Here is a 15081-nt window from a genome sequence, read left to right as displayed (position 1 = left end):
AAAGTTATTTCTCCTGTGCTTATATTCATATCGATATGTGTTCGGAAGCACAAATACGTGTTTTTTTGTTTATTTTCATATTTGATCACAGCAATAAATACTCACAATTCGCCATTTTAAATCATTCAATGTTTTATTGTGAACAATAATTGACTTTATGATTTAAAATTGTTGTTATGTCGAATAAACAAACAGTATTTCACATAGATTCCAATTTATATTATGCCAGAAAAATTATATGTTCTGTCATAATAATCAGTGAAGTATAAATTATTGAATTGTCTTCATCCGATTCCTTCTCCTACCACCAATGATAATCAGATTCAATAGCACTGAAAAATTCCAAAAAAGATGAACTGTTTTCATTTATGTACGTTATATTTTTTTTCTATAACAAGATTAGTTTGTTCTTTCAATTCTATTCTCCATTTGTATACTGTCACTGTTTTCTTTTCCCGTTTTTTTTTGTTGTGAAGTCCTTTTTCCTTTAAAATAATATTGTTCATCTGTAAAAAGCATTAAAAAAAAAAAGAAAACAATCACTGAATAGATTGTCAAAGAACGAAAACAGATCACAATATCAACTAACGAATTAATGCGTTTATTTATTGATGCATTTTTAGTAATATTACTGTCATCATAAACTTGGTTTCTATGTAAAGTTCTGTTGTTGTTGTTGTTGCTGTTGTCTTTCTCCTTTTCCTATGAAAGTTTATTGTTGTATGTATTCATTCATGTTGTTAGTTTATCTATTAAATTTATTTATTTTGTTCCACAGTTTATTTATTTATTTATTTTTTTTTATGATTATTTTCACAACTGTTCATTATAGACAATTTTCTATGGAGAGTTTCATTTATGCTTAATGAATTGTTTTAATCTTCAATAGTATGGCATTATTTTTTTAATACCATTTACAAGTGATATTCCAACAGGTGACTTCTTTTTAATTTTACTGTATGCTTCAAATGATTATTATACTTCGTGTGTGTGTGTGTGTGTGCGTTTTACAATGTTTTGTTGAGTTCTTTTTTTGTTCTTTTTGTTCCTTCACTTATTGTAATTTAGTCTTAGATTTTAATGTGATTATTATTTTTCTAGTATTTTAACACTTAATGATAATAATAATTTTGGCTTGCATTCTTCAATGGTCTTGAGTGCTGTTTGAGGTATGGCAACTTGGACCGATGCATAAATGTGCCTGGTCCTATGTTTTAGCTGACTGACTAGCATTCTTCAGTAACACATATCTTACAGTAATTTGTCTTCATTCTAAGTTTCCCATCTTCATATTTGAGTTCTCTTTCCATTGAAATCATGGGTTTCATTGATCTTTTCTTTTTTTTTTTTTTTGAAAAAAAAGTGTTTTCTGTGTTTATGTTCTATTTCTAATGTGGATATTTTTTTTTTCAATCCTATTTGATAACATGACCATTTAGAGCATTCCTAATATTTTTCATATATATTTGTTTTATTTTAGTTGTATTTTAATGGATATGTTCAAATGACTACGCTTCACTATGTGTCTTCATCTTTTCATTCATTCACTCTATAGATAAATAATCGTTACAACTACTTCGTATTCACGATCACTTCTTTTGTTTTTTTGGAAAGAAAGAAGATAAAAACATTTCGATGCATATCATCATCTAGTTGTTCCATCTGCTTGTATGTCTTAATTCCTGCTGTTCTTCTCTATTTTGGTTTTTATTTTTGTTTAAATTCTTTGTATTCGCCATTAGATTGAATAAATCTAAATGTTGATTAAAATTCTGTTAATTGTTTACTATTTTATGGATAAGTGAGGTACACAAAGACATGGAATCATTACCAATCGTACTCACTAGTAGTAATTTTACAGATGTTTATGACTAGTTATATGATTATAAGTAGTTAAGTTAATTCTTCGAAATTATTCAGAACTCTTCTATAAAATGATAACCATTTACAGCGAATCAGTAACTTGTTGAAATATTTCAATATTAAAAAAATATGTAGTATATATTTTCAATTAGATCTTTAGAAGCAGTCACGATAACAATAAAGATATATAAATTCAACTTAGTATTGCGTATTGCCTTGATATAACCTAAATTCACAAGAGATTAGTCTTTGAATATATTCAAATCGAACTAGTTCATACCATCACAATTAAAGATTCAGCTAGGCCCAATACATTCTGAGTAAGTTCAGATGAATAGTTACATAGTATTTCGGTATGATCCAGTCCAATCATAAATGACAGTTACATTTTTCTATTTGTAAACTGGTGTCAATTTGTGCATTATTATTTTTCTACTATATCAAGTCTAAATAATGTTGACCTACAAAGTAAATTTACATTTTATTAGTGTTGGTAATCTATTTATTTTACACTTCACCTAATAGTTTCCGAAAAAGTGAAATTCATTGGCGATGCTATTTAGTATTTCTGGGATAAGATCAACTGATGATCAGTGTAATTGTTCTTTATAGCATCATGAAAACAAATGTTCGTGGTTGGTATCAAAGTAGTAATAATGCCTAGATGATTTCGTTGTGGATGTTCGACAATGCTGCTATGCTTAACTAAAAAAGGTGAACAAATTTGGATGAAGTCATTTTACTCATGACGATAAATGTATACAGTGAATACATTTAAAATAAATGACTTTTTGATTGTATTAAGTAGTGTCCAATAATAAGCATTTTCTGACCGGTTGTTGATCAAATAAAATTTGTATATTAAAGTAATATAACCATGTCACAAAAAGTTCAGTTAAACCTTTTTCACCATCAAAGGGTTTGTCTGTTATATAGATTCCATCCAGGATGTTTGGATCATAATTATTTCATTAATTGGTAGAAAGTTAGTGTTCGGGAAAGCGTACTTCTTTTTAAACCACTTCTACATATTGTTCTCTCCCAAAGTAGGTTTTAGCTAACAGTATCCGGCCAACGGATCTGGATTATCTTGCTTAGATAATTGTTTATAAATACCTGTACATTTTTGGTGATGGTTGTGGTAGTTCTCCAAGTTTCCACTCCATACAATAGAAATGTCTTGGCATTCATATTGAAAATCTTGACTTTGGTGTTGGTTAAAAATTGTCCCAGATGTTTTTATTTGTCGGAATGCTGCCGTTGTTCTCCGAATCCGTGCATTCACATCTGTATCAAATCCTCCTGGTTTTTCGACGATTCTATCTAGAGCTTGTCCATCAAGTGTTGTATTTCACGACCCTGCTTTTTACCTTGTGTATGTTGTGGTCTACTGCTGTTTCACTGGCTGTCTCCACCTGCATTTATTGGTATGTATAGGATAGAAGGGCTAGGTCATCTGCGGAGTCCAGATCGTCTAGTTGCATCCGAGCTGTCCATTGTATTCCGTGCTACCCCCTCAGATAAGGAGGTCTTCATAATCCTATAGACCGGCAGAACAAGGAGAAGGGGCAGTGATAAACAGCCTTGTCTGATGTCAGTTTTATGTTGAAATGTATTTGTCAGCTGTTCTTCATTCACGACTTCGCAGTGTAGTTCGTCATATAAATTGCGGATGGTGTTGATCATTTCATGTACACTACAGTGATGGAGAATTTTCCATAAAGTCCTCCTATTCGCACTGTCAAACGTCTCATACTCAATAAAGTTGACGTATAGTGACGAGTTCCATTCAATTGATTGTTCAACGATGATCCATAGTGTCGCGATTCGGTCTGTGCACGATCGATCCTTATGGGATCCGGTCTGTTGATCTAGAAGCTGGAAATCTACTGAATCTATCATCCGGTTCAGTAACACTCTTTTGAAAACATTTCCTGGTACCGATAGTAGTATGATGCCTCTATAGTTTCCACATTTGCTCAGATCTCCTTTCTTTGGTATCTTGATGAGCTGTCCTTCTTCCTTGCGGTCCATCAGTGGCACTTGTTCTCCCTCCCAAATTTTTTCCTGAATAGAATATGGAACATGTTTGCAGTTACTTCTATGTGTAACTTTAGTTCTTCAGCTGGAATATTGTCCAGTCGGCTTGTAACTCTTTTGGGGTTATTGCCAGTTCCATGGCCGGGTAAAGGAGATCGGTTAGACATGGGGTCAGCAACGTCATCCCGTGGGAAACAACCTTACTAAAAAGTGCAAACCAGAAAATGTGATTTGGGTCTAGTACTTGCCAATCAACCATGCCTTTTTGACTCGTAGCACATGTTTCACAGCTATAGATCAGTACAGAATGAATGAACTTACACTATCACTACAATTTAGGATTTATAATATCATTTTAACTTTCTTATATCAACGGTTCACCATGCTCTAATATTTTAGAATTCTTTCTCTTTCATTATGGCTTAATAACCTCAATATCTTCTATATATTTAGTAATCAATATAAACTTGATTCTCTCCAAAGAAATGGTTAACACTGATTAATATCCAATATAATGTCTTCTTTAAATATTAGAAAATAAAATGTTGTTTTAAACAAGGTACCTCTCAAAGACATTATCATTTGTTTTAAAGAACAATGGCTTCAGGGTCAAAATAACATAATGATTATTTGTTTGAATTGGCGTCAATATGAATAATTCTAATAATAAAACATAAAATGTTAGATAGTGAATTATATTTTGTATTGAATACTCAAATATGAATGAGAAAATGAAAAAAACAACAACATAATCTTAAGTGATACCTACAGAGTCTGATCTTCGTTTAGCCTTGTGTTTGACTCAAAGTGAGCTCATTATTTGCGACTATTAATTGTAGTTCTATGTATCTTTTTGGATAATTTCTCAAAATAAGTTCTTGGTAAATATCAAAATTGTTGTACATTTAGATTATCACTCTATCAAGTCTGAAGTGTAATTTTTTAGATGTTTCCTGCAGTTTATGCTCTTCATAAATATATAGTGTATATAAAATGTTTAAATTAACACTGATTACTTGATATTTTTTAATATCGAAGCCATAGTTACTTAAGTTGAGCTAAAACTGACAAACGATATTATCATAGTTGAAAGCATGAGTCAATTGAAGCTAGACCACCATGGGAAACCTGGAAGCACTGGACGGCCGTTCCGTCCTATCGTGGGACTCCTCAGCAGTGCGCACCCACGATCGCGCCTCGCGAGATTCCAACCCAGGACCTATCAGTCTCGCGCTTGAACGCTTAACCTCTAGAACATTGAGCCGGCATCCAACGGTGTTAATGCCTAACTTCAACCAATCCACGAAGTTGAGCAACCGTTCACCAATTGTCTTCAGTGTGTTGATATCTCACAACAGACCCGGTTGAACTCCACTGGTCACTGCTTCTCACAAGAACACCGTCGGATGCTGGCTCAGTGGTCTATCGGTTAAGTGCCCTGGCGCGAGACGGGTAGGTCTTGGGTTCGAATCCCGCGAGGCGAGATCATGGATGCGCCCTGCTGAGGAGTCCCACAATAGGGCGAAACGGCCGTCCAGTGCTTCCAGGTTTCCCTTGGTGGTCTAGCTTCAATCGACTCATGATTTCAACTATGAAAATAATGAAATCTCCACAAAACCCCTTCCAAATGATATTGTCTCTCTGTTTCTCATAAATATTTCAGAACATACGTTTCAAAGTCAGTATTTGATTGAGCCCATTAATTTATGTTTGTTAAAATGTTTTTGATTGAATAAAAAATCTGCAACCAGATGAAAGAAATGTCATTTTAAAAATTGATATTTAGGTTTGCTGTAGATACAGCATTAAACAGGTCAGTAATGGTACTAGAGATGTGGATCTAATAAATGGACGTAATATTTGTCATCATCAAAAAGATGCAGGCTAAAAGTTTGATTAACAGCATTTGAGACAACATAGAATTCGTTACAAAAATGGAAAAAGAAATTAATGCTATTTCCAGATCCGTTAGTTATCAGAATCATTATATGTAAGCTGGAGGAGACTGAAGTATATTGGTAGCCAACCTATACTCATCATAGGTTCGATGTATAATATCATCTGTGTAAATTTAGAGAAGCTTAAACTCTCAGAACTACCCTCTATGAAATTAATGTACATATTTTATTATCAAAATTTTGAATACTTGGATTACTGTATGCCCGCTTACAGCTAGACACAACCTCCGATATAACAACTATAAGCAGGAGAACGTGGGAGAAAATTGGGAGACTGAGAATATATTCAACTCATCAATTAGCACATAGTGCATCCGGGGGAATTCTAAACATTTCTGGTGAAATGCTTTGTGAAATCACAGTCAAAGAGTCTACGGAGAAGGGAGTAATATTTCTGACAGAACGTCCATCACTCGACCTATTGGGACTTGATTGGATAGAAAGGTTGAAATTAACAAACCGTCCCATAAACTCGATCTGTAACAACGTCAGTATGTCGGAAGTTGATGATCCAACATTGTTTTGTAGGGGAGGATAAAGTCACAAAATTCAGTCTGGATACCAACCCCGAATCTTCAAGAAAAAAAAGGGGTATTGGGATGATCCTGAAAATTTCTCACAATAGGCATGACAAGCTCAGGAAACATTAAGAAGCATTTTACCCAATCAGCGTTCGATTAGAAGTTTTGCTAGAAGTATCGCGAAAATGAAAAGTCACTTGTGGAGGTTCTGATTGTCTGATTACTACACTGCTGCTATGTTTAGTAGTATTCTAGAATTTTCAGGAAAACCCGAGGACTTCTAAAATACTATAAAAATCCTATATTTTCTGTATATAAATGAACCTTTGGAGTGAAGTGCTTCCCGCATATTTTGTGCCTTTTCTCTCGTGTTCAAGTCGCTGTGTAGTTCTAGCTTGGGGGTTACGATACTAGCTTAGGATCCGAGTATAGCCTTCAATCAGCAAGACATATCACTGTATTTTTATATTTTCCATATTATTATTTTCCTGTTAACACAGAAACTGTTGTTGAATTATTATTCATTAACTATAGGCCTTTTACCTCCACGTGAGTAGCAAACCGATGACAGAAATCTTTTGCTTCTTGAAGATATAATAATCTACCAGTCGTTTTTCTATACGATTTTCTCCATATATTTTTTTGTAAGCTTTTGTTTTATCCAAGGCACCTATTCAACGTACATTTATCTTATTAACTATAAAGCATAACCATTGTGTTCTACTTTTTGTTGTTGCAAAACTATGATGTCTTCTCTTTTAAAAAATCCCTTGTGTTGACTTTATAGTTTACAGCAAAACTTATTTATTATTTTTATTTAAACACATAAATATTGGTACAAAGGGGAACCAGATATATATGCGCCACACAAATCTCATTTGATTTGTGTGAGGGCTGTGGTACTGACCGGTTGCCCAAAATGAAGCAGATGGTTTTCTTAGGGGACGATACCCGGAGCCTTTGACCTGAAGATCTGATCCACAAGGCAGTGGAGCATCGTGAGGAGATGTTGTCCCATGGTAACCGGTGAGCAAAACTAAACAGAACTAATTATATTTGTTCATATTTCATTGTTTGTTTTACTGTATAAATATGTTCAGTTGTCTAATATGTTCGTTGAGAACTTTATCGGAAAAAAACTGTGTTATTCTGTGAACATCTACACATTAAATGAATTACGAACAAAGCAAGTCATTTTATCAAATAACTAAATATGGCCTAAATAACACATATATATATCCATTCAGAAACTAAGTTAACGATCTCTACTTTTTTTAGAAAACTACCAAGGGTCTATAAGAAACAGACAGTATCATTCACATTTTGATTAAGTTTATCTTTACCTGGAATTAATCTAAAATTCATTACAAAACTTGAATTTATTTGAAAAAGAAGACCAATCATTGAAACTGTTCTAACTTGTGTCCTGCTAATATCTCACGCGATACAATGGTCACTTAGAATCGCCAACTTATTGACCAAACCAACGACGCATAAGCCAGTACGAGCAGCTTAACGTTCTTATATGTCTTTGAGATAGCAGCTTTTTGCGTAACTTAGTAGATTCAGTCCAGAACATACATATCAGCCTACGCTATATCGAATAATCTATTTTAAACATACTTGATTTATATACAAGAAAAATCAGACCACATCACACCATAAAGTAGTGAGTAACATTTCTATAGGAACAAGCTAAAAGTGTCTGTGATTGTGAGGAAGTGTTACTAATAGATTGAGAATAATTTGAAAATAGTAACCAATAGGTCAAATAAAAGCTTATAATGAAAGAAATATGAATAAAAACATATAATATAGTTACTTAATAGTCATACAATAAGAATATTCTTATAATATTAGTCCATAAGTAATTCCATCTTTCATTTATTCTCGTCCAGATATACAGAAGTCAATGTCTCCAAAAATAAAATTACTCAGTTTTGCATTAGTAAACTTTCCAGTACTGTTTTATGTACTAATTCATATTCATTATTAATCCATTACAAACTAAAAACATTAAAATCTAGTAATTTCTAATGGTTGAGATCATGAGTCGATTGAAGCTTGACCACCGTGAAAAAATCTGGAAGCACTGGACGGCCGTTTCATCCTATTGTCGGACGCCTGATCAGTGCGCATCCACGATCGCGCCTCGCTGGTTTCGAACCTAGAACCCATAGATCTCGCGCGAACGCCTAACCTCTAAACCACTGAGTTGGCCGGCATCCAACGGTGTTAATGCCTAACCTCTTCTGATATAAATCAACATATGCTCACTAGTGACTGGCTTCAAGAGGTACTTCCTGGACTTCTAGTGAGAAGCAGTGACCAGTGTAATACAACCGGGAATGTTGTGAGATAATAACTCACTGAAGACATCGCTCGATCTCGTGAACCGGTTGAAGTTAGGCATTAATACCGTGGTCTAGAGGTTAAGCGTTCGCGCGAGATCGATGGGTTCTAGGTTCGAATCTCGCGAGGCGTGATCGTGGATGCGCACTGCTCAGGAGTCCCACAATAGGATGAAACGGCCGTCCAGTGCTCCCAGGTTTTCCTTGGTGGTCTAGCTCTTTAATCGATGATGATGACCAGGTACATGAAAGATTCCACCTCTTTCAGAGCTAATCCATCAAGTGTGATCAGATTGATATTCTCCATTTTATATATGAGGATCTTGTTTCTACCGTTGGGTATATTGAAGTTTACTGATGCTGAGGCTTCTGCTACACTGTTTATCCTGACTTGTATTTCTTGGTGTTCATAGGATAACAATAATTAGAACATTGAAAAACTGTTTAGAAATAGGTTAAGTAGTAACAATAAAATCAGTTACAAATCATTAGGAATATTCCTTCTATTTCTAATTTATTCTTATATTATTTACAGCCAAAAATCATTCGAAACTCATAAATTTTTTTTCTAATTAATAAATTCACTATTCAGAAAGGGTTTTGTAGAGATTTAGTATTTTCATAATTGAAAGCTTGAGTCAATTGAAGCTAGACCACCAAGGAAAACCTGGAAGCACTAGTCGGCCGTTTCATCCTATTGTGGGACTCCTCAGCAGTGCTCATCCGCGATCCTGCCTCACGAGATTCGAACCCAGGATCTACCCGTCTCGCGCCAAAGCACTAAACCGATAGACCACTGAGCTGGCAGGCATCCGATGGTGTTTATGTCTAACTCCAACCAATCCACGAGGAGTCCCACGATAGGACGAAACGGCAATCCAGTGCTTCCAGGTTTTCCTTGGTGGTCTAGCTTCAATTGACTCACTCTTTTAACTATGAAAATTCACTATTATTATTCTATAAATTTTGATTAATCTAAATAAAACATACAGGTTATAAATAAATGAAAAAATATTTTAAAAAATCTCGATAAAAGTAACCATTCAACTTTTTAACATTTTTTTTAACATCAAGATACCACCTATTTAAAGTCGATACACGTTACAACATGTATAAGTGATGAACTAAGTTATCCATAACCTCTTCTTTTTTTAAAAAAAATAAAAAAATAAACATAATGGAATACATTCCGTATTAGTTAGTTACTGAGAGAAAAAAAAAGTGTAATCATGCTCTTTTAAGTTAAGAAAGAATGTTTAACTTTTATAAATCCGGAACTAATTATAAGCATTTTTGCGATGGTTTTTTTCTTTCAATGATTGGTATAGTGATGAGTTTATTAAAATAAGGTGACTTACTCTTATAGAATAATCAAGGCTTCTTTTAATTTAAAGACAATGAGATTAAAAACTTTTGTGGAATGTTGTTGTGATAAATGAAAAAAAGTCTTCTTAAACATTCATAGTTGGTATTGCCAATTAAATCTTATTAGATTTTAATTCTTGGTTACTCTAAATTCTACAATGGTGTTAGATATTTGTATAACTTTTTTAAAAAAGAACAACTATTTATGATTCACTACAATTAACGCAAAGTATCCTGAAAACGGAGATAAATCTTCTCATTTGGAGCATCTAATATTATACAGAGAAACTGGTTTCTATCATTATCAGTTTGAAGTTATAAGGATTGTTGAATTATACCGAGGTGATTAACCGATTTATGTTAGATATTAAAAACTTGAAAGCACTGGATGGCCGTTTCGTCTTAGAACGAGACTTCTCACCTGTTACCTCACAACTGGAAATAAAACCATGGACCTTCGATCTCGAGCATGAACGCATAACTTCTGGGCTACTGAGCTAAGTCCAATAGCTGACAATCCTGAATTTAATTAATCCGCGATATTGAGTGACCATCTTTCATCGTCGTTGTGAGTAACTTCCTCATACTCGACATAGACATACTTCACTGACCATGAATTGTCACTAGGACTCAGGAAATTGTTTCTCAATACCGGTTGTGACGAGTGGATGCTCATTGCTAAGCAGTGCCATACTAGGTGTGAAACGACCGTCTTGTGCTCCTAGGCAGACAACGAAAGTCTAACTTAGATCGGTTCGTGATCTTAATATGGTCTAAATAACGTTTCAAAATTTATGAATATTCAGACAATAATAGAACAAATATGTTGAACTGTTTAAGTAGGGAAGTCGTCCGAATAATTATGAAAACGCGTAATTTTAGTTGATTACAAGTGTTACCTTTCGGGACCCTTAATCACTTTTCAATTGCAAATTAGTGGTAAGTCAGAATGAAGGTATACATTTATAGTGTATCCATCTAACTGCCACTAATTAACAGTACATTAATAGAAGTTAGTAAGTAACTAACACAATAAAAAATTCACCGATCCACCGCTAAAGAGTGATATATACTTTTGTAAATATCTGCTCCTAACTAGTCCATTTAGCTGAATTTGTGTACACATTTTACGATGTACAAATCTTTTTTTGTAACTCATTTGCCATCTTTTCCATTTGTAGCTGATGTATCCTTCATTCACCAAGAAACGTTCATTATGGAGCAATAATTCATGAAAAAGATTATTCTCAACGATTTATGACTATCTTTTTTAAATATACTAGGGGATAACCTCAGTAAATATTAACTCCTTTCGTTCTATCACATTTAACCTGTCTTTTGATTGGTCTCTCTTTACCTCTTACGAATAATATAAGCTTTCAGGAGATTTGGTTATTGTCAATTAGCCCTTTAAAATGTTACTCTTTGGAATTCCCTCTCATGCTGGCTATTTTGCATTATATTTGTTTTAGTTGATCATCAGTCTTTGTTATAGTATGTAGTTTATTTTGCTCTACTTGAGCTCAGTAAATATGGTTATAGGCAGCACCATCATTGATGATTGTTAATTTATTACTATAGATGTATTGATCTGACATATGGAACTTACTTTTTGACATTTGAAATACAACTGTACTACTTGAGGTATACTTATTTGAATTCCTTTGAAAATATGTCAATATTTACATTTTAAATATCAGTTCACTACTTTGATTGGTCTAGATCTCATTGAACATGCTAAGTAATATAAATAAACTATGGTATATGCTATTTGCTCTTTTCCAAAACTATTTTCGTATACAAATGTCGATTATAAATGATCTTTTGTTGTTGTTGTTGTTAAAGAAACTAATATAAGTTATTCGATTGAAATTAAGTAGTGCATAAACTAAAGCTAATATAAGTATAATAAATGTACATGAATAATTGTAATCAATGTAAAGAAACCATGTCAACTAACTTCTTTCATTCATAATTTCTGACATTAAGAACTTAAACAAAAAAAAAATATACTAATGAACATTAAAGAGTTTAATGCCATATCATGAACTAGCTAACTGCTTTACATGAGAAAATATTGTAGGTTGATTAGGAGACAGATACAGAAAAAAATCTGAAGACTTATACCAGAGCTCATTGTTAACGATCGTATACTTCTAGCTTGTTTGTGTGCACCGAGAATGATTGAGACTACTCCATACACTTCCTCTAATTGTTTAACTCGGTTATGGATTATGGCCCTGTAAATATCACGTGACAAAGTTGCCAATCAGAACACCGACTCATATAACCTTGTCCTTGTGCAAGACCAATGATGCATTAGCCAGCATCAGTAGCCAGGAGTCAACTCTGTATCCTTATTGCGTTTATGTAAAGCAGGCTATCGCCTAACTCAGCTCATTCAGTCCATAGCACAAATATTAGCCTTTGCTATATGAATCGTATATTACAGACATAGGTAGTTCATATACAGGTAGACCAGACTGCATCATAACATAAAATTAAAAATGATAATTATACAAGATCAAGCCAAAAGCGGCTGTCAGTGTGAGAGAACAGTTAATACATTGGGAATGAGTTAAGAATGATAAATCGTATTGCAGTAGCCGATAGATCAAATGAAAGCTTATGATAAAAGGGATATGAATATATATTTAGTCTAGTTTCTTGATAGTCGTCTAATGAAAATATATGTAATGATAGCCTATAAATAATACAAAGCAGTTACCATTTATTAATTCTCAGTTCTGATGTAACACACACTCGATCATTCGAGTTCGATCGGTTGCTGGAAATGTAATTCAAGAACATCTTACATGTTGGTCTCATTTAGTTGCATCTTCAATTGTACTGGTATACGTCGATCAGCCCTACGGAATATTATTGCATCAGTGGATCATATATGCTATTACAATGAAACACATAGTGCTTGTCATCAGTTACCTATAGCCTAGCACAAATATTTATTATCTTTTAATGAGTCTCATTTGTATTATCCTGACGTTATCCAATGTAAATATCGCTCTTTGAATAATTTCTGATTATTTATTATTCTCATAGTTATCAGTATTATGGACAAATAAAATTCAATACATAATTGAGAGTGATTTAGATAAATTACTGATATGATGGAGTAAAAAAGTAACATTACTTAGTTCAATATTTCTTGGATCAATTCATTATGAATTTCAGCCAGCGTAATAGATGTGAATGGTTTGAATAATGTTTTTCTGGTTAGCGTTTTTTTAGCAAGTTGTTTTTCTACGGGATGGGGTCGCTAACCCCATGCCCAACCCTCCTCCTTTACCCGGGCTTGGGACCGGCAGTAGCCCCCGGAGGAGCTACAGCCCTCACATGTATTCCTGAAGGCCAAAGGAGAGGAGGAAGACCAAAGAATACATTACACCGAGAAATGGAGACAGACATGGGAAGAATGAACAAAAACTGGATAGAACTAGAAAGGAAAGCCCAGGACAGAGTGGGTTGGAGAATGCTGGTCGGCGGCCTATGCTCTATTGTGAGTAACAAGCGTGAGTAAGTAAGTAATAGATGTGAATCTTGTTCAATGTGACGTTTTAAGACCAATATTTCTTGCATCAACTCAACATAGAATTTTTTATAATTTTTAGATAAACGGAATATACTTACTGAGAAAATATAATACTTCTCTAAACCAATCTTTGTTATTTCGTTCAATATAACAAGTATGAACTTTCATTCACTGAGAAAGTAGTACTTCTTGTATCAATTCAGATGAACTATATTAAGTTTGTACTTTTCTATAGTAACTTCATATTATCTCTGCCCTATGTGATACGGTGTAAAAATTGGCATGTGAACGATCGTATTTTGGTCTAAAGACATGTTTAGGAATGTATTTTTAGTCAATAAATCTTCATTGAACTAGTCCTTCGGGTTAGGTTAACGGGTCTTTTAGGATCCTTGTAAGATGACATATACATCGAAAAAAGGTAGCCGATGATTCAATCCGAAATATTTATCTGCGGGAGAAATGTGTGAGTACTATACATATATGTAGCGACATTCAACAAGCGTGAATTTATGATATATCACACTAGTCTTCCATCTGAAGACATTTTATTTTTGTTTATTTAAACACAGAAACATCAGTACAAGGAGGCACCAAATAAATATGCGCCACACAAATCGAATGATTTGTGTGGGAGGTGAAATACTGTCCGGGTGCTCGAAACAAAGCCGGGGGTTCTATTAGGGAGCCACAACCCGTTCCTTTGGCAGAGAGGTTTAATCTACAAGGCAGTGGAGCATCGTGAGGAGATGCGGTCCTATGGTAGCCAGTGACCAACAAAACTCTAGGTGGATCCTGTTAACCCGGTTTGATCGCCGGACATTCGCTTTTTTTCTTCTCAATTTCGTAAACAACAGCCCCGCCGCGAGAAAGCAGTGGGTAGGACTTCCCTGGCAATCGCTGTATACGCATGGCCATTTGAGAGCATTTCGAGAGAAAGGGCAGATTCTCCCCACCCTGAGCCGTAGCAGGGCATTTAGAAGCCATCTGAAGACCAAAAGAATAAATAGCCACTTTTCCTTAGTGTAGCCATAAACCTGAGAGCTGATAACAGATAAAAAGCTATATCTGTAAAATGTCCACATAAACAGAGCATTTACCCTGACAAGTGTAAGACAGAAGACTTTGGATAAGGAGCTTTGTTTATTAGGCTATTCAGCTGTTAATAGAAGCTCTAGCAAGAAATGGATAGCCATCAAGGCTAATAAGCCTAAGGAAAGTTCTTAAGGTGTAGTGACCAAAGTTGTCAGGACTAAAAAAGCATGCATTACTGTATGATTTAGACGTGAGTTTGAAGACTTACATCTCTCAGCAGAACCTTTCGTCCAACCAAAAGTATCACAACTGAAAAAGCTGCATGCTTTGGCATTAATCGAAACAGCGAGTAGACATTTGTCATATTCACTGTGTTTATTTATTTAGATGTGTTTTCG

At 34.3% G+C, this 15081-nt stretch overlaps 1 protein-coding gene across 1 annotated transcript; it reads right to left on the bottom strand.

Moving 5' to 3' along the window:
- Window positions 1-362: 362 nt before the first annotated feature.
- Window positions 363-15047, bottom strand: Smp_149690 (hypothetical protein; the record flags this gene model as incomplete). Its single annotated transcript, XM_018792616.1, has 2 exons — window positions 363-506; window positions 14952-15047. The coding sequence occupies 2 exons, from the start codon at window positions 15045-15047 to the stop codon at window positions 363-365; spliced, it is 240 nt and encodes a 79-aa protein (XP_018644246.1).
- Window positions 15048-15081: the final 34 nt, after the last annotated feature.

Source organism: Schistosoma mansoni (assembly GCF_000237925.1).
Source record: "Schistosoma mansoni, WGS project CABG00000000 data, supercontig 0239, strain Puerto Rico, whole genome shotgun sequence".
Lineage (NCBI taxonomy): Eukaryota > Metazoa > Platyhelminthes > Trematoda > Strigeidida > Schistosomatidae > Schistosoma > Schistosoma mansoni.
The sequence above is the reverse complement of the archived record's forward strand: the minus strand, read 5'-3'. Positions and strand labels throughout refer to the sequence as shown.